At 35.3% G+C, this 19,606-nt stretch overlaps 1 protein-coding gene across 1 annotated transcript in view; it reads right to left on the reverse strand.

The window, feature by feature from the left end:
* Positions 1–1,134: 1,134 nt before the first annotated feature.
* The window catches only part of LOC126893326 (ankyrin-3-like), a 36,137-nt gene continuing 17,665 nt past the window's right edge, over positions 1,135–19,606 (reverse strand). Inside the window, exon 2 of the mRNA XM_050663374.1 lies at positions 1,135–2,584. Coding sequence (XP_050519331.1) covers positions 1,148–2,578 — 1,431 coding nt within the window. The 5' untranslated portion in view covers positions 2,579–2,584 and the 3' untranslated portion in view covers positions 1,135–1,147. The remainder of the gene's footprint in view (positions 2,585–19,606) is intronic.

Here is a 19,606-nt window from a genome sequence, read left to right on the forward strand (position 1 = left end):
TTTCTCTTCATATCCCTTTCTATTTGTTCTATTCTATTTTTATGTTGATGCAGCTCTTGTTTGAGAACTTCATTTTCATTTTTAAGTTCCTGATTCGTATTTTTTAGTTGTTCCAGCTCACTTTGGATCCCATCTAATTTTTCTTCTATTCTCATTCCTCTATCTTCCATTCTATCTAGTTTTTCCCGCAGTTCCTTTATAAATTCCTCCATTTCTTCTTAGTGAGAGTTTCCACAAGTTCCGCGTCTCCCGTACAGTTCGTGTTAAAGACCTGCTCAATCCAGCCCCAACCCGTACGAGAGCTAGCTTACCTTGCTTCTTTCTCACTTTGCTTTATTTCGAATAATTCTGGAGCCGCCTCTGTATTTTGGCGTTTGCCCTGTCAGCGACAGTTCTTATCAGAACTTGTTTTTGTTCTCGAATTAAATAAAATATAGATGTAAATAAATGGAGTATCCTTATTGTAAAAATGGACAATATATGGAAATTAATTAAATAGTCTATTAATTTTCAGAACTTACTTTGGTAATCAGAAGCCTGTTTGTTCACTTAAACACTGGTGTTAATCACTTCAATTAAATGATTTTGTTTTCGCTAAAAATAGCCAATTTATTACGAGTGTAACTTCGATGCTACTGTTCTAAACAATGCCAGAACCGGACTCGTTCAAACAAATAAATATTTAAAAATAAAATCTTTCAGATATGCTAGGTTTTTGAAAAATATTGAACACGTGTTTTTTGGTTTTACATTTGGAAGTGTAATTTCTCTAGATATTAGACCGTTTCTATAATTTAGGTAGGTACTTACTGTATCAGGAATCAGGATAAACAATTTTTTCGATTATATCGGCATCTATCCACAATTAGAAAAAATGTCTCGAATAAAAGTTACTCATTTTTACGTAAGGAATCCAAATCTGCAATAGAAAATGTGGATGCCTATTTAAGAATATAAAGTTACCCCCACCCCACCTCCAGGGGGTGGAGTGGAGTGGCCGCGTTTGGTATCATTCGATAGATTTTTGAAAAATATTGAACACGTATTTTTCAATCGGCTATTCATTTCGCGAAATATTCGACCGCCCCGCTACATTTGGGACACCCTGTATAGGTTTTTATAAAGAAACAGACAAACAAATTCATTTTTATTTGAATAAATCTAATTTAATCACAGTTTTAAGATCAGTCATGTTTAGGTATTCCAATATTGTATATCTGATTTCGAATGGTAACTGAGGCGCAATTTTTTTCATTATTAAGTCAGAGTCTCTAAGTAATTCCACTTTTTTAAAGCCTTCCTTAACCCTAAGTTGTACTAATGGCTTAATATTACGATATATCAAAAAGTCTTTAAGATAATCTTCAATATTTTGTAACTCGTTTTTAATATTGTCGTTACGTAGATATTTAACAAACGCGTCACCTTTATTGGACTCACAAATTAATTGATACAATGAGACAGTAGTATTCTTTATTACCACCCGCATCATACTTTTTATTTCATTTTGGCAGTCATTATAGTATTGCTCTAATTCTTTAAAGTCACGACACCAAAACCATTTATATGGAAGACATGTTTCGACGGGATTGTAAATTAACACGTTGTATTTGATTATTACTTTTGCAGCAGCCTCATATTTGTGCAGATTAGCCTCATATTGCAGATCGCGTAAAGAAGTCAACAACGAATTTCTTAAAACTGTCAGTAAAGGACAATTGCCTTTATATTCAGCCTGTTGTAAATCAGCTCCATTTAGAATTAATAATTCTGCAATCTCCCAGGATGGGCATTTATTTTTCCGAGTGCCGGAGAGAGCAAAATATAATGGAGTAGTTTTTTCAATAGTTTTTTTGTTAACTTTCGCACCATTTTCAAGCAAAAATTTAACCATGCCAAGTCTATGATACATACAAGCTATATGTAGTAGGGTATATCCTTTATTTGTATGGAAATCCACGTCTGCACCGTTTTCTAACAGTAACTGGACAATTTCTACACACCCCTGTTTGCAAGCTTGAAGTAAAGGAGTGACAGTATTGCTATCAGAAATATTTATATCAACTCCTTTTTCTATAAGTCTATGAACTATTTTAGCATTCCCTCCTAAAACAGCATAATGAATTGAACCTTTATTCTCTTCACCTCTTAAATGCACGTTAGCATTATTTAACAGCAAATAGTCTACAACTTCGCAGTGGCCATTACGGGCAGCTATTTGAAGAGGCGTCATTTTGAACGTATTCGTAATATCTACATATATCCCCTGTTCTATAAAATATTTTATAATTTCTTTATATCCAAGGTAAGCTGCAACATGAACTGGCATATTTCCATAATACAGAGTACGACACTGCATATTTGCTCCAGCTTCTGTGAATAATCGAATCATTTCAATATCATTATTTTCAGTAGCGATATGTAAAGGACTCCAGCACCTCTCAGCTTCGATTGCGTTTACATCTGCACCGTGTGCCAACAAATATTTGGCTATTTCTAGGTGTTTGAATTTTGCAGCTATACGTAGTGCCGTATCGGAATCAACGAAACCTACTTCCAGTGGAATCCAATTCTCCATAATAATCTGAAACAGAAAATACATGTTAGCATAATAATCATGCCTATTCTGTAACTCATTTCGATGATAGAAGTCAGTAAAATCGAATAGAAGTGGCCAAGTCGAATAGAAATGGTCCAAATCCGTATTGCATAACTACAGTAAAACCTCAATATAACGGACTAATTGGGGGGACGGGGTGTCCTTTAAAGCCGAAAGTCCGTTATATAAAAATAAGCTTCAAACAAATAAAAAAACTTTTTTGCACTGTATTTAAATATAAATAAAAAAGACAAGCCACAAACAAATTAAATTTAATTGTCTTACTCTGAAGTGACGTTGCTGTTTGATATCGACGCGCCTGCTTTCGGTAAGCCTAAAAGCTTAAAAGAGGAAAGCTTAAAAAATAATAAAGTACAAGGTGCTTTATTTGAGAAAGCTCAGAAAATACTCATTCTGTTTCGACCAACCCTGTGTACCTACTAAAATTAAACATTTAGCTATATTAATAATTTTTAACGATAGTAGACTATATTGAAAATAAATTGAGGTCCATGTCACCAGCCCCCCCTTTTTCGATTTGAGGGTCAAAAAAAGCTCATTCGTTTGTATTGCGTTAGTACTGGATTGTATCACCCTTCATTCGTTTGTACTGCCCCACCTTTTTAAATCCCCCTGGAGAGGCTGGTGACATGCCATCCCCCCTTTTTCGATTTGAGGGTCAAAAAAAAGCTCATTCGTTTGTATTGCGTTAGTACTGGATTGTATCACCCTTCATTCGTTTGTACTGCCCCCACCCTTTTAAATCTGCCTGGAGGGGCTGGTGCCATGCCATCCCCCTCTTTTTCGATCTGGGGGTCCGGGATGGGTATGTTCGTTTGTACTGCGTTAGTATCGGATTGTATCGCCCTTATTTTGTTTGTACTGCCCCCAACCGTCTAGATTGGCCTGGGGGGGGCCAGTGACATGCTACCCTCTACTCTGCACTTTTTGCCTTCTGAATGTCGAAAATAGGCTATTTCGTTTGTACTGCGTTAGTACTGGATTGTATCACCCTTCATTCGTTTGTACTGCCTCCACCCTTTTAAATCTGCCTGGAGGGGCTGGTGACATGCCATCCCCCCTTTTTCGATATGGGGGTCCGGAATGGGTATGTTCGTTTGTACTACGTTAGTATCGGATTGTATCGCCCTTATTTTGTTTGTACCGCCCCCACCCGTCTCCATTGGCCTGGGGGCCAGAGACATGCTACCCCTCTACTATGCATTCTTTGCCATCTGAATGTCAAAAATAGGCTATTTCGTTTGTATTGCGTTAGTACTGGATGGTACCGCCCTTATTTTGTTTGTACTACCCCTACCCTTCTACATTTAAAACAGAGAAGGATTAGTGCTAGGAGTAAGGACACAAAATCAGAAAAACCTTGCACATAGTAACACTGCGGGTGTAAAATTTGGTAAATTCGTCAAAAATGAAACGAATTAAATTTTGAAACTGAAAAACAGGCTTGCAAGCCACTCTCCACTCTCCATGGGGAATGGAAATTTACCCCCTCAGATGGATCTCGGAGTAGTAGCGATTTGAAAAATGGTACATGTATTTGTTAGAGATATTTTGAACACCATTTCAATCAGAAATCAGAGCAGCGACCTTGTCTTTTCCTACTAGGAAGAAATTTATCCATCCCCTCAATAAATTTTACAGTTTCAGACGCTATCGATATGAAAATCAAAGATCTTATGCGGCGCATTCCGAAATGCACTCTTCGTTGTACAATTTCAACCTCTCTGGATAACTGATTAACTGAAACATACATACGGCAGAATTCATTGGAATCGAAAATTATTAAAAGTATTTGGAACATTAAATGAAAAATTCCCACAATCAATATTTTTCTTACCATCTAATGTCAGAGACCAGATAACAATAATTGCCGCTGCTATGTTATGGTAATTTGTTTTCTAGAAAGGTTTGTATTGTTCGTTTATGACTGCAATAAGATTCAGAATTTCCGTATTTCATTTGTAAAGTAAATATAGTGTCAAAAACTTGCTTATACATTTGACGCACTGTCCGTCAACGTGTTAATTGACTCGACAGATTCAGTGCCAAAACGAGACATTTTTATAGAAAAATATTTGCAAGTATATTAAATGCCAAACTCACCTATTAAATAAACAATGACATTGCGATTTTCGATTTCTACTATGGAATTATCGCTGTATAGACCAGGGCGGATCTGTTTTGAGGTGGATGTGAGAGGTGGCATTCCGATTTTTGCAGATAAAATTAGGTGACAACTTCAGTAATTATAATTGACTTATGCTCCTTCTCAAATATGTTTGGAACATTATTTAAAAAATTTAAATATTTAAAAATTTCGAAAAACATCGATTTTTTTCAACTTTCATTGCTTGTAACTTAAAAACGATTCATTTTGGAACAAAGTCATAGGGAAATAAAATAAAGATAATTGAATTTTGTATGATATACGACACGACTGGTATAAAATATCTTAAATGATTATCCTTTTTGCAAAATAGCAATAAATACAAAATAAGAGGGGATATATTTCAGAAGGAGCATAAGCCAATTATAATTACTGAAGTTATCACCTAATTTTATCTGCAAAAATCGGAATGCCACCTCTCACATCCACTTCAAAACAGATCCGCCCTGGTCTATACAGCGAAAATTCCATAGTAAAAAAATCGAAAATTGCACTGTCATTGTTTATTTAATAGGTGTTTGGCATTTCATATATTTGCAAATATTTTTCTATAAAAATGTCTCGTTTTGGCACTGAATCTGTAGAGTCAATTAACACGTTGACGGACAGTGCGTCAAATGTATAAGCAAGTTCTTGACACTATATTTATTTTGCAAATGGAATACTTACGGAAATTCTGAATCTCATTGCAGTCATAAATGAACAATACAAACCTTTCTAGAAAACAAATTACCATAACATAGCAACGGCAATTATTGTTATCTGGTCTCTCGCATTAGATGGTAGGAAAGACATTGATTGTGGGAATTTTTCATTTAATGTTCCAAATACTTTTAATAATTTTCGATTCCAATGAATTCTGCCGTATGTATGTTTCAGTTAATCAGTTATCCAGAGAGGTTGAAATTGTACAACGAAGAGTGCATTTCGGAATGCGCCGCATGAGATCTTTGATTTTCATATCGATAGCGTGTAAAACTGTAAAATTTATTGAGGGGATGGATAAATTTCTTCCTAGTAGTAAAAGGCAAGGTCGCTCCTCTGATTTCTGATCAAAAATGGTGTTCAAAATATCTCCAACAAATACATGTACCATTTTTCAAATCGGTAGCGTAGAACTACTCCGAGATCCATCTGAGGGTGTAACTTTCCATTCCCCATGGAGAGTTGCATTTTTCAGTTTCAAAATGGAATTCGTTACATTTTTGACGAATTTACCAAATTTTACACCCGCGGTGTTACTATAATAGTTTTGGCTAATTTTGTGTCCTTACTCCTAGCATTAATCCTCCCCTGTTTTAAATGTAGAAGGGTAGCATGTCACTGGCCCCCCAGGCCAATCTAGACGGGTGGGGGCGGTACAAACAAAATAAGGGCGATACAATCCGATACTAACGCAGTACAAACGAACATATCCATCCCGGACCCCCATATCTAAAAAGGGGGGATGACATGTCACCAGCCCCTCCAGGCAGATTTAAAAGGGTGGAGGCAGTACAAAAGAGTGAAGGGTGATACAATCCAGTACTAACGCAGTACAAACGAAATAGCCTATTTTCGACATTTAGAAGGCAAAGAGTGCAGAGTAGAGGGTAGCATGTCACCGGCCCCCCCCCCAGGCCAATCTAGACGGGTGGGGGCGGTACAAACAAAATAAGGGCGATACAATCCGATACTAACGCAGTACAAACGAACATACCCATCCCGGAACCCGTGATCGAAAAAAGGGATCCCCCTCCAGTCAGATTTAAAAGGGTGGGGCAGTACAAATGAATGAAGGGTGATACAATCCAGTACTAACGCAGTACAAACGAAATAGCCTACTTTCTACGTCAGATGGCAAAAAGTGCAGATTAGAGGGGTAGCATGTCACTGGCCCCCCCAGGCCAATCTAGACGGGTGGGGGCGGTACAAACAAAATAAGGGCGATACAATCCGATACTAACGTAGTACAAACGAACATACCCATCCCAGACCCCCATATCGAAAAAGGGGGGATGGCATGTCACCAGCCCCTCCAGGCAGATTTAAAAGGGTGGAGGCAGTACAAAAGAATGAAGGGTGATACAATCCAGTACTAACGGAGTACAAACGAAATAGCCTATTTTCGACATTCAGAAGGCAAAAAGTGCAGAGTAGAGGGTAGCATGTCACTGCCCCCCCCCAGGCCAATCTAGACGGGTGGGGGCAGTACAAACAAAATAAGGACGATACAATCCGATACTAACGCAGTACAAACGAACATACCCATCCCGGACTACCATATCGAAAAGGGGGGATGGCATGTCACCAGCCCCTCCAGACAGATTTAAAAGGGTGGAGGCAGTACAAACGAATGAAGAGTGATACAATCCAGTACTAACGCAGTACAAACGAAATAGCCTATTTTCGACGTTCAGAAGGCAAAGAGTGCAGAGTAGAGGGTAGCATGTCACTGGCGCCCCCAGGCCAATCTAGACGGGTGGGGGCGGTACAAACAAAATAAGGGCGATACAATCCGATACTAATGCAGTACAAACGAACATACCCATCCCGGACCCCGTGATCGAAAAAAGGGATCCCCCTCCAGTCAGATTTAAAAGGGTGGGGCAGTACAAACGGATGAAGGGTGATACAATCCAGTACTAACGCAGTACAAACGAAATAGCCTACTTTCTACGTCAGATGGCAAAAAGTGCAGATTAGAGGGGTAGCATGACACTGCCCCCCCCCAGGCCAATCTAGACGGGTGGGGGCGGTACAAACAAAATAAGGGCGATACAATCCGATACTAACGTAGTACAAACGAACATACCCATCCCGGACCCCCATATCGAAAAAGGGGGGATGGCATGTCACCAGCCCCTCCAGGCAGATTTAAAAGGGTGGAGGCAGTACAAAAGAATGAAGGGTGATACAATCCAGTACTAACGGAGTACAAACGAAATAGCCTATTTTCGACATTCAGAAGGCAAAAAGTGCAGAGTAGAGGGTAGCATGTCACTGGCCCCCCCAGGCCAATCTAGACGGGTGGGGGCAGTACAAACAAAATAAGGACGATACAATCCGATACTAACGCAGTACAAACGAACATACCCATCACGGACCTTCAGATCGAAAAAGGGGGGATGGCATGTCACCAGCCCCTCCAGGCAGATTTAAAAGGGTGGGGGCAGTACAAACGAATGAAGGGTGATACAATCCAGTACTAACGCAATATAAACGAATGAGCTTTTTTGACCTCAAATTGAAGAAGGGGGCTGGTGAGATGGACCTAATACATTGAACATAAATAGATTTTTTGATGTCAAATCACTACAGTTATACAGGGTGTGAATATTGCTATGAAATTATTAAAAAATCGTAATTATCTTTTAAACTACTTGGTAGGTATAACATTACAAAACCTTATATTTTAAGAAAAAAAGAACATGGAGAAAAATCCAAAAATGAAAGAATATAATATATAAGGTGTTCCATTAAAAAAAGATAGGTTTGTTTCACCTTTTCAATACGAGTGGCCCTGTATATTATGAAATATTTTTAAAATTCTGATCCTATCTACGGCCCAATCTTACCTAAATGATTTTTTTTTCGTATATCTTACGATAAACGAGTAATTGTACTTTTCCGCACACTGTATACATACAAAATCTCTACTATAAAATTTTTTTCAAAAAAATGTTATTGGTTTTTAACAATAACTCCGCTAATTTTTATGACATCAGGTTTATCTGACAACTATTTTAAAGGTAATTGCAAGAGCTATAACATAGTATTAAATTTAATGTTCTAAATCCCTTATTTTTTAAAATACAAAAGGTAAATATGGCCCCGGTTACATGGTTCTCGCAGTAAAATTTAGGCTTTAAACGTTTTTATCTCGAAAATATACTCGAAAGTATACCATAAATCATAAAAACATACTGGATCCTTTGTAAAAGGTATATTTAAAAGACCGCATTAAGGGTTACATCACATTACCAAAACTGTTGGCCCTGGGTAATATCCAGGAATATTTGCAACATCCAATATTATTATTAACAATATGTAGTACCATTTAAGATCTTGTAACATTTAAAGGGTTTTTAGCCGTAACATTTTGGTGGCTCACGCATGCATGCTATTGGCTTTTAACACTGATGATGGATTATTTGTTAATCCGAAAACGTTTTGTTAATGTGATGTAACCCTTATTGGGGTCTTTTAAATATACTTTTTACAAAGGATCGATTTTTTTTGTTTTTATCTCAGTTATTTTTTATCAAACAAAAATAAAGAGTAATAGCTTTGCTAAAAAGGAAACTAAAATTTCATTATGTATCATTTCTTAAGTGTCATAAAAAATTCGAAACTATGCTCTTATTTTCATCATAACTGGCTTAATTTTGATGATATCGACTTTTTCTGCAGCTTTTTTGATAGGCATTTCTGAGTAGGTACATACTTTAAAAAACGTTTAGTATGTATATTTACTAAAATATATCGTTTTCCTGTTATTTGTGCTTGAATACTCGCCGAAGAACAATATACATTGGGAGAGATTAAATATCCAGCAAACTACGACAATGTTGCCAGATTTACTTTTTTCCTTTTAGCGGGAATTTTAAAATTATATGTATTTATTAAATTATATATATTTTAAAATTATATGAATGCCACTTTGGTTTTAAGAGAGTTATGTATTCTTAAATCTTAATATAACCTTACTTTTGCAAGTAATTCATTTTATTTTATTTACATGTAAATATTGAAACAAGTATTTTGTACTGTGTCATAATTTAAAACTCATGTTGCAGTCTTTAAAAAAAATGAAGCTAAAAAGAAATATACTTATACTTTTGTTTACAGTACAAATTATTTTTTAATGGCAATAGAGATTTACGATTTCAAAAGTGAAAATGTGTTGGATAGTATAGATGGACACTTTTTGAAGATATTCTTCTTTAGCGGCGAATCGATTGAGGGTGAAATTATACATTTACCGCGCGCCTGCGCACACTGACAGTATGTAGTTCTGGTATGTATGTATCTGTAACCTTGCAAATAAGTCATTAAAAGAATATATTAGTGGTTTTAGGAAATGTATTATTTATTGTAATTCTTGTGTTTTTGGATTAATAAAATATTATGTAAGCATAACATTTTTACACTATATGTCGTGTGCCGTGTTGTGCTATATATCCGAAACTTACATGTCTATTTCTAGTGCCTCGATGGAGTAGTTAGAAATGCGTTAGCACTGAGATTGGAAGGTTGCGGGTTCAATTCCCGGGTGATTCATATATTTTTTTTATTTTTGGTTGTTTTAATAAAAAATTTTTGAAAGTGGTAGATAAGAAAGTTAGTTTGATTTTTAAATAAAATACAAATAACCTTTTAAGTATATTTACTTCGTTTAAATTACCTATAATAGAAGAATATCTTCTTACGTGCGTACATAGTACACACACATTCTTTTTTATTTTAGTATTAAGTGGTTATATAATTATTTAGAATATTAATAAAATATGTACTAGTAATTTGTATTAGTTTTAATATGTATTATAATAGTATTAATTCTCATAATGTATCTGGTAAATAGCTAAGCGCTAAAGCCACAAAATAAAAAAAAATTGAAAAAAAAACATTTTTAGTGGCCTAGCACCTTTACTTTACCTGGGGGCGAGGCGAGTTATTATCTAGTTTCTTATTGCGGTCATTTTGTGACGTCTTACGAAGTTACATAAATGACGTCTTTAGGTTGTGAAATTTTAACTTTTTTATATAGAAAGACATCTTTATGACTTGTATTTACATCATATTCAATTGGCGTCTGCATTACATCAGGATATTGCTGGGTGTACAAAACTAAACAACACTTTTTTGATTGAAAGGTTTATTTCATTAAATCAAAACTTAAATGGATACAAATAATGAATGGGTTGCATGTGTGAGTCCATACTATTGTAGTAAAGAAAAGAGAGACGTTCTCACAAACAATTTATTTTACAACTGACGACCGGTTTCGCTGTCTACACTTTGCACAGCATCTTCAGGTCCCGGTTAAAGTAAAATTTAAATGATACAAACAACAAAAAACCAGAGTTAGTTAAGTGGTCCGGTTTAAATCAAAAGTTAATGATCAAGCCAATATCAAAGTACATATATTTATGCATAGGTACACATAAATACCCACATGTACGTACGTATGGTGTATAACCCTCACACTCACATACATGCACGCATTCATATGCAGGGGTAACAAAAGTATGTCAAGTTTAAGATATATACTTACTTTCCGGTAAAATGGAAGAATATAGTAGTATTCAATATCATACTTTTTCTCTGCACTTTGCTAAAGGGAGGGTTGGTAGAGAGATAGATTTGAATGTAATATATTAACAAAACATTGGCAGGATCTTGAGGGGATTAGTAAGAAAACACGACATTAAACCGAGAAACGAAAAATTGTTACTTTATTGTCATTATTTTTCATGCTGAATTTCCCATTAAAGTTTGTCGCACTTATTTAGAAACACCCTGTATTGATGAAGAACGTTGCTAGTTGTTAAAATACCTAACTTTTTTATTATCCAACATAAGCGAATGAGCCAAAAAGCAAAATGTTAAGAAATCCTAAAGCTACAGTTGAGTTTTAATTTCAATATTTTATATACGCTACAATATTCCACAGGGTGTTCCGAACTTTGAGGAAAAAACACACTATCATTGTTACACCCGGTATAATAATAATTACCTGTTTAGCAATAATATTATTACAGCTATATTGTTGAAAAATAAGGCTATAACATATTAAAAAATCACTTAAATCGGCCAACAGGTTTAGGAAATACGAGACTTCAAATATGACCAAATTTTTAGGTGGGCCGATTTCTATGCACGTAAGTTTAGTAGACTCTCTCCATAACGAACACAGATATTACGAGGTTTCGCTTATAACGAGGTACATTAGGAACTATTTTTTCTATATTATGGCATCATGGGAGAACAAAAAATGTGATGATGCACCATGGCATCTTAACAAAAAAAATGAGATCATTATTGTACGCCAGGAATTCACACTAATTTGAATTTAACCATTTAAAAAAATTGTATCCACCTTAAAATTGTATACTATACCTACGTTCTTATACTTTCATGGGATTTATTTTAAATATGTCTATTCTCTATTCTTGGAAATATGCCTTTGAATTATTTTATTTTAGTAGGAGCAGAATTTAAATAATTCTATATTTTGGTTATATAGGGTGTCCCAAAAGTAGCGGAACGGTCGAATATTTGTCGAAATGAACATCAGAATCATCGGATCGAAAAACTAAAAAAGACGCAATCAATATTTTTCAAAAATCTATCGAATGAAGCCAAACACCACCCCACTCCACCCCTGGAAGTGGGGCGGAGGTTAACTTTAAAATTTTAAATCAAAACATCCATTTTACTTTATCGTACTACATACGCAGTATGAGTATAATAAAGTTATAGGATCGTGCAAAAAAATTTTTTTTAGATTTCACTTTTTTTCGACGTTTTGAGTCCCCCTGAGTCTAAAAAGCAAATAAAAAAAACATGTCGGAAGTATGTACGTACGTATGTCGCCACCGCCCAGCAAAAACTACTGGACCGATTTCGATGAAATTCGGTATGAGTAAGTTTAAGAGAATTTTGTAGAGAAACTAAGCTTTCGAAAAAAAACCTCTCAAAGGGGGGCCGAGATAGGGGGGTTATTTGGGGCCCATTTTTGCAAATTTTGACCGAAACGAATGAAATTTAACTTAAAGTTAGCTCATCGATAGGTAAATAGAAATACGGAATTTGACATTTCCAAATTCAAAATGGCGGCCAGCATGGCTGACCGCCCACCCGATACATTTCCCTACCAATCTAAAAACTTGTTTAAGATAAATTTAATTTGAAAAAACATTTATATAGCCTAAAGATGGGGCTATAACAAGAATATTATCGTTTTTCAGAAAAAGTTATGGGTTGCCTATATTTAAGGGGTCAAAATTTGACATAAATTTGAACTAAATTTTCTCAAAAATGACTTCAAGGAATTTGTTTATCTTTTGATATATTTTTGATATCCTATCGGTAAATTGAATAACATTAGTCAGATTTCTTAACTCCTCATAGGAGGGGAGTTATGAATTTTATTTAAAAAAATATTCGAGTTCCCGTAACTACCTCTGTAATAGAAACTAAAATTTAAAATTTGGCAGACGTATATAGTACATACTTTGTTATCTATTAGCACAATAAATTTTACCCACAATATGGCTTCCGGTTTAACCGGAAATGAAAAAAAAATCTTAATTTTTTACATACGCCCTATATATTTTTACATGTTTTGAAAGAATGTAAAATTATCTTTCCAATGACATAAAACTCGTTGCTGTAACTCAAAAACTCGAAAAGTTACAGAAAATTGAAATTTTGCTAGAATCTTGTGTGTGTCCCCTCTCACGCGATCATAGCAGAGCATTATTACAGGGCAGTCAATGAGGGTATTTGGCTCCAAATTCCATCCTACTACATCGATGTACTTGATATTTTCACAGTAAGTAGGGAATAGCTCAAGAAACAAAATCTACCCTATATATTGTGGCGCTTTTATCTTGGGGCAATTCCCACCCCTTCAAGGGGGTGGAAAATTTATTGGTCAAAATAAGCATGGAAGTGGCTAGAGAACCTATTTTTAAGCAAAAACTGATCTATACTTTTTTTTGAGAACTCAATACTTTTTGAGTTATGCGTAGTTGAAAATTGGCCATTTTCATTTAAAAATGACACGTTTTCGGACGGTTTTTTGTGAATACCTTAAAAACTATGCATCAAACTAAAAACACTATACATATAAAAAAAATTTTTAATTATAAATAACAAAGAGATTCGTTCCTTCGTAAATTTTCTATTTATAATACAAAAAGAGATATGGTAGGTAAAAAGAGTTTGTTTTTTGGTGCATGCTCAAAGTGCTCATGCTTTTGTAGTGTTTGAAAAGGCCTTTAAAACGAGCACCGTTAAATGTCGGTTACATTCAAACTAAGCGAGATATGGTGCAAAAAAATATATGACTAATGTACTTTAAGGAAAAATGAGAAGTACATACATTTAACCCCTCATCCACCAGAATTTAAATGCATTGTTTTTCTTTTGCAATACCTCTTAATATAGTGTAATTTCTACTTTCAAAAGTTGGACGGGTGAAAAAAATAAGATCAAATTATAGAGCGCATTTTTAAATTTTCTTAAAATTCTTCCTTTTGCTCCATGCAATTCGAAAATAAAAATGTTCTATCCCCGAGAAGTGGTGAGAACCGCCCCCATGATAAAAGCGCCATAGTATATAGGATATACTTTGAATTAGGAGATTGGGCTTTGGGCTACTCCCAAAATTTCATTACAATCCATGCAGTAAAATGCAAATATTGTAAACTATTAATTTCTCAGAAAAATGGACTAATTTGAAATGAAAGTATGACTAATATTCTATTGATTTATGCAATAATCTATAGTGTGTCCCCGAACATTTTCTCAAATGCGAGAAATAATGATGCGTAGAACCATAAAATATTTTCAAGTATACAAGGTGTTTCTAAAATATCAAAATAACGAGTAACTTTGTTATTTTTATAGAATGCCAGTATCTAGTACGATAACGATAATAGATCGGTACGATAAAGTTCTCGGGCGGCCCTTCCGTCCAGCGTTTTTCATTGCAGATTTGAATTCCCCTCGTAAAAATATGCAATTTTTATTCGAGAAATCTTTTCGAATTATGGATAGATGGCGCTGTAATCGGTAAAAACGATTTATCGTGATAACCTTGGTAAATTATAGAAACGGTCTAATATCTCGGGAAATACACTTCCAACTGAAAACCAAAAAACACATGTGTAATATTTTTCAAAATCGAGTGACAATAAACACGATCCCCCACTCCACACCATGGAGGTGGGGTGGGGGGTTACTTTAAAATCTTAAATAGGAGCCCCCATTATTTTTGCAGATTTAGAATCCTTATGAAAAATAAGTCACATATATTCGAAACATTTTTAGAATCGTGATAGATGGCGCAAATTAATCGCATTTTCCGATTATAGCGCCATCCGTCAACAATTCCAAAAAAAGTTTCGAATAAATGATACTTATTTTTTGAGGCCATCTTATCTCACTCCCATCAGGCCATCTGTGGTACTACAAAAGAGAAGAGGAATCGACAGTCGGAGGTGTCAGCTTCTTTATTCGCAAAAGAATTGCGAACAGAATTGTGTCAATAAACCAAATATCAACAAGGGTGATATACTTAAACATCAAAATGAGCACCAAATATATCCTAAAGTTCATTCAAGTGTACGCACCTACTACGGGCCATTTAGACTACTTCTTCTTAACGTGCCCTATCAAGTCCCCTTGACGTTGGCGATTAACATGGCGAAACTGTCTCTGTCTCGAGCTATTCTAAATAGGTGTTCTGCTTTCTTTATTCCTGTCCACTCCCGGATATTCTTCAACCAAGAGGCCTGCTTTCTACCAATTCCTCAGCGTCCTTCGATTTTACCCATCATAATAAGTTGAAGAATATTATACCGGTCTCCCCTTACTACGTGTCCAAAATAGGCCATCTTTCTATATTTGATATTATCAAGCAGCTCGCGGGTAGCATTTGCTCTCTTAAGGACTGCCACATTTGTCAGCATAGCCGTCCATGGTATTTTCAGTATACGTCTGTGCAGCCACATTTCAAAGGCCTCCAAACGGTTAATGGTGGATATTTTTAATGTCCATGCTTCGACACCATACAAGAGGACTGACCAAATGTAGCATTTCATGCTCTTTCGAAGTTGAAGTTGCAAGGTATCATTACAGAAGAATGACCTCATTTTTAAAAATGTCGTGCGGGCTATCTCGATTCTACATTTTATCTCTTTATCTGGATCTAGTTGTCCAGTAATATGGCAACCAAGATATTTAAAACTGGGTACTGTTTGAATTATATGACCATCAACATATAACCGTGAATCTTGATGGGCCAAACGGCTAAATACCATGTATTTTGTTTTTGAACAGTTTATATTTAGGCCAAACTCTCTTCCCACTGTGTCAATGGCATTTAAAAGGTGCTGTAATCCATTTATATCATCACTTAAAATAACTGTATCGTCTGCATATCTGATTGTATTTATCAGAATTCCATTAACTTTTACACCCCATTCCAAATTATGCATCGCTTCCTTAAATATTCTATATGAATATAAATTGAATAACAGTGGGGACAGTATACAACCCTGTCTGACACCTCTTTGTATTTTGCATATTTCTGTTGATTTTCCATTTATGCAAGCTGTCGCTGTTTGACGCCAGTATAATTTTTCTATGATTCGTACATCTTGACTATCAACTCCTTTATCCTTTAATATTCTAATTAATTTGTGATGTTGTACTCGATCAAAGGCATTCTCATAGTCAATAAATACAGCAAAGACGTCTTTCCTTTGATCTCGGCATTTCTGCAATAACACATTTAGTGCAAAGAGTGCGTCCCGGGTTCCCAGTCCATTTCTGAAGCCAAATTGTGTTTCATCCTGGTCTTCTTCACATTTATCTCTGATTCTACTGTGAATGATACGTAGAAAGATTTTCAAAGTGTGGCTCATAAGGCTTATCATTCTATAATCACTACAGTTTTTTGGACGTTGTTTTTTTGGTAGGGTTATGAATTCGGACTTTAACCAATCTTCAGGGATATCACCGGTCGAATAAACATCATTGAAAAGTTTGACTAGTATTCCAATGTTTTCCTCATTTATGAGCTTTAACATTTCTGTAGGTATGTTGTCGGGACCAACGGCTTTCTTGTTTTTTGCCAATTTTATAGCATGTAGTATTTCTGATTTCAGTATTTCTGGTCCTTCACCTTCATCTAAAGCCTCCAGTTCTTCGGGTCTATCATCATTATACAGTTCATTTATATAATTATACCAGGTAGTTCGAATTTCTTGTTCGTCTATTATCATTTTTCCCGACGAATCGGTTATAGTATGTGGAGTTTTCTTATGATAAAGACCAGCTACTTCTCTAACTTTTTTAAACATATTAAACGTATCATGTTTTTCATTCAACTTTTCTAATTCCTTGCATTTATCCTCCATCCATTTTTCTTTAGCTACCTTTATCTTTTGTTTAATTAGTTTCTGTTTTTCTTTGTATTCTGTTTTGTTATCTTTCAGTTTTCTTCTCTGCTCCATCAATTCCAGGATTTCATCAGTCATCCATTGTTGTTTTTTGTGCCTCTGCATCGTTGTTGTATATTTTTCCATTACTTTCCAGGTAAGATCTTTAAACGTGTTCCATATTTCTTTATTGTTTTCATTTTTTGAATTCTTTAGCTGATTATTCAGGTCATTTTCTATTAGCGTTTTGTTGGACTGAGAAGGCCAAATATTTTACGACCAAATATCCTGTGCAATCAAGGAAAATCTTGGCCACTTCTTAATAATAGGCGGTGATTTCAACGCCAAAATAGGTACCAAGGAAGACCCCTCTGAAATAATATTGGGGAATTTTGGAAGCGAAGGCAGAAAAGCTAGAGGCAAACAACTGTTAACTTTCCTTTTGGAAAATAATCTCTATCAAATGAACAGCTTCTTTAAAAATAAAAAACACAGAAGATAGACCTGGGAAAGTCCTGATGGAAAAACAGGGAACGAAATCGACTATTTCTTAACAAACAGAAAATAAGTATTTAAAGACGTAAATGTTTTAAACCAGTTCAGTACAAGCAGTGATCACAGGTTAGTAAGAGCTAAAATAATGATATCGATCGAAAAGGAAAGACTCAAAATGATAAATAAGAAACACCCGAGGAAATGGTCAAAACCAACTAATATTCAGGAGTTCTAAAAATATATTAATAATACATTGAAAGATACAACAACAGACATTAATGTATTGAACAAATAAATAATCACCAAAAATTGTCCAACAAACCAAAAAGATGAGAAACTAAGTCAACCTACTAAAACCAGTGGCGGCTCGTCAAAGGAGGCAAGGGAGGCTTAGCCTCCCCATAAATTTTTTACACACGCTACACTGTTTGTTTATCGTGAATCGCGAAAACAACAAGCCCTCTCTATACTATTAGACACTATTATACAACTATTATAACACTATTATACAACTTGTAAAAACTCAGTTTTTGAATATTATTGTAGGCAGGACCCTGGGTTATCCCGAGATGCATAAACATGAACGGAGCCGAGAAGCGGAACAGCCTCCGTAGCTGATGCACCGCGCAGCGCAGCAGGCGTTTAAGGAGACGCGGTCTCCTGACATGACAGTGGCATCTACGGTGCCATCACACGCTGCCCGGAGATATACCAAGGGAGGCAAAGTAGCTTATCGGCTCCGTTGCGTGGTTGCGTGCATCTCGGGACAACGAGTTTTAGGGTCCCGACTCAAAATAACGAAAAAGCTAAAAGTGCGAATTTTGTTATGAAATTTGGTATGTGGGGTTAAACTAATATTTGGAACAACTTGTTCAAATAACTTTTTCCGATATCTGTAACGCAAAGCAAAATATCGGTTTTTTATCGTGTTTTTTAATTCGTAGTAGGCCGCGTTTAGAATTAAAAAAATTCAGTTGAATATCTTAAAAAATGTGAAGCTTCATCCTGTATGGACTGCAAAACTTCAAATCTGTATTTATTTTGATATGCATCTACTTACAAAGATGGAATTGTTAACAAATAAACGACACACACTTTGGTATTGAAACTTTTACAATTAGACTAACTATTTTTAAAATGATGTGATATCATGAAATTATGAATTATGATATTATGAAATGTAAATAAAAAACAGGGCCCTAAATTACATTTTTTGCGCATTTTTTTGCTAGTTCAAATTTGTCTAGATATTTTACAGTTAGGTATAGCCTCCCTTATTGTAAAAATCACGAGCCGCTACTGACTAAAACCCTTATGGTACTAAGACGACAGATGAAAGGAGATAACAGTTCCAAAAAAGAAGTGCTAAATCAAATAATAAGACGATCATAAAGCCAATAAGAAAAGACATAAGAAACTACAATGTAGAAAAAACAAAACAAGCAATAGAGCAAAATAAGAACATGAAAGTTTTGAAGAGAAGCGTACAAAAGGCAAAATAGAAATCAACAAACTAAGAAACAGAATTGGAGAAGAAACTACAAACAGAGATGAAATATTAACAATAGTCAAAGAGTTCTACACAGAGTTATACAAATCAATAAAAAAATATGACAATATGCAACCCTCCAATTACAGTAAAAACTGGAGAATTAAATCAAGGATTAGATTTAATGCCCGATATAACAAAATCAGAAATCGAAGAGGCTCTGAAGAAAATGCAAAATAATCGAATCCCGGGCAAGATAGAATAGTATCAGGAGCACTAAAAATTGGAGGAAATATACTACTTGAAAAAATTAAACTACTTTTCAATATCTGCCTTCACAACGCCAATATTCCAACAGACTGGAACAACGCTACTATGATTCTATTACACAAAGCAGGAGACAATGCTAACTTAGAGAATTACAGACCGATTAGCCTCCTCAGCTATTTTTATAAGTTATTTACGCGAATAATAGTTAAGAGAATGGAAAGAAAGTTAGAGACTTATCAACCAAGAGAACAGGCAGGATTCCGAAAAAGTTACGGAACAAATGACCATCTACAAAGTATAAAACCCTAATAGAGAAAGTAGTGGAATACAATAAAACTCTAGTTCTGGTTTTTATCGATTTTGACAAAGCCTTTGACACCGTTGAGCTTAACAACTTACAGGCAGCAACC

The sequence above is a fragment of the Diabrotica virgifera genome, chromosome 10 (assembly GCF_917563875.1).
Source record: "Diabrotica virgifera virgifera chromosome 10, PGI_DIABVI_V3a".
Lineage (NCBI taxonomy): Eukaryota > Metazoa > Arthropoda > Insecta > Coleoptera > Chrysomelidae > Diabrotica > Diabrotica virgifera.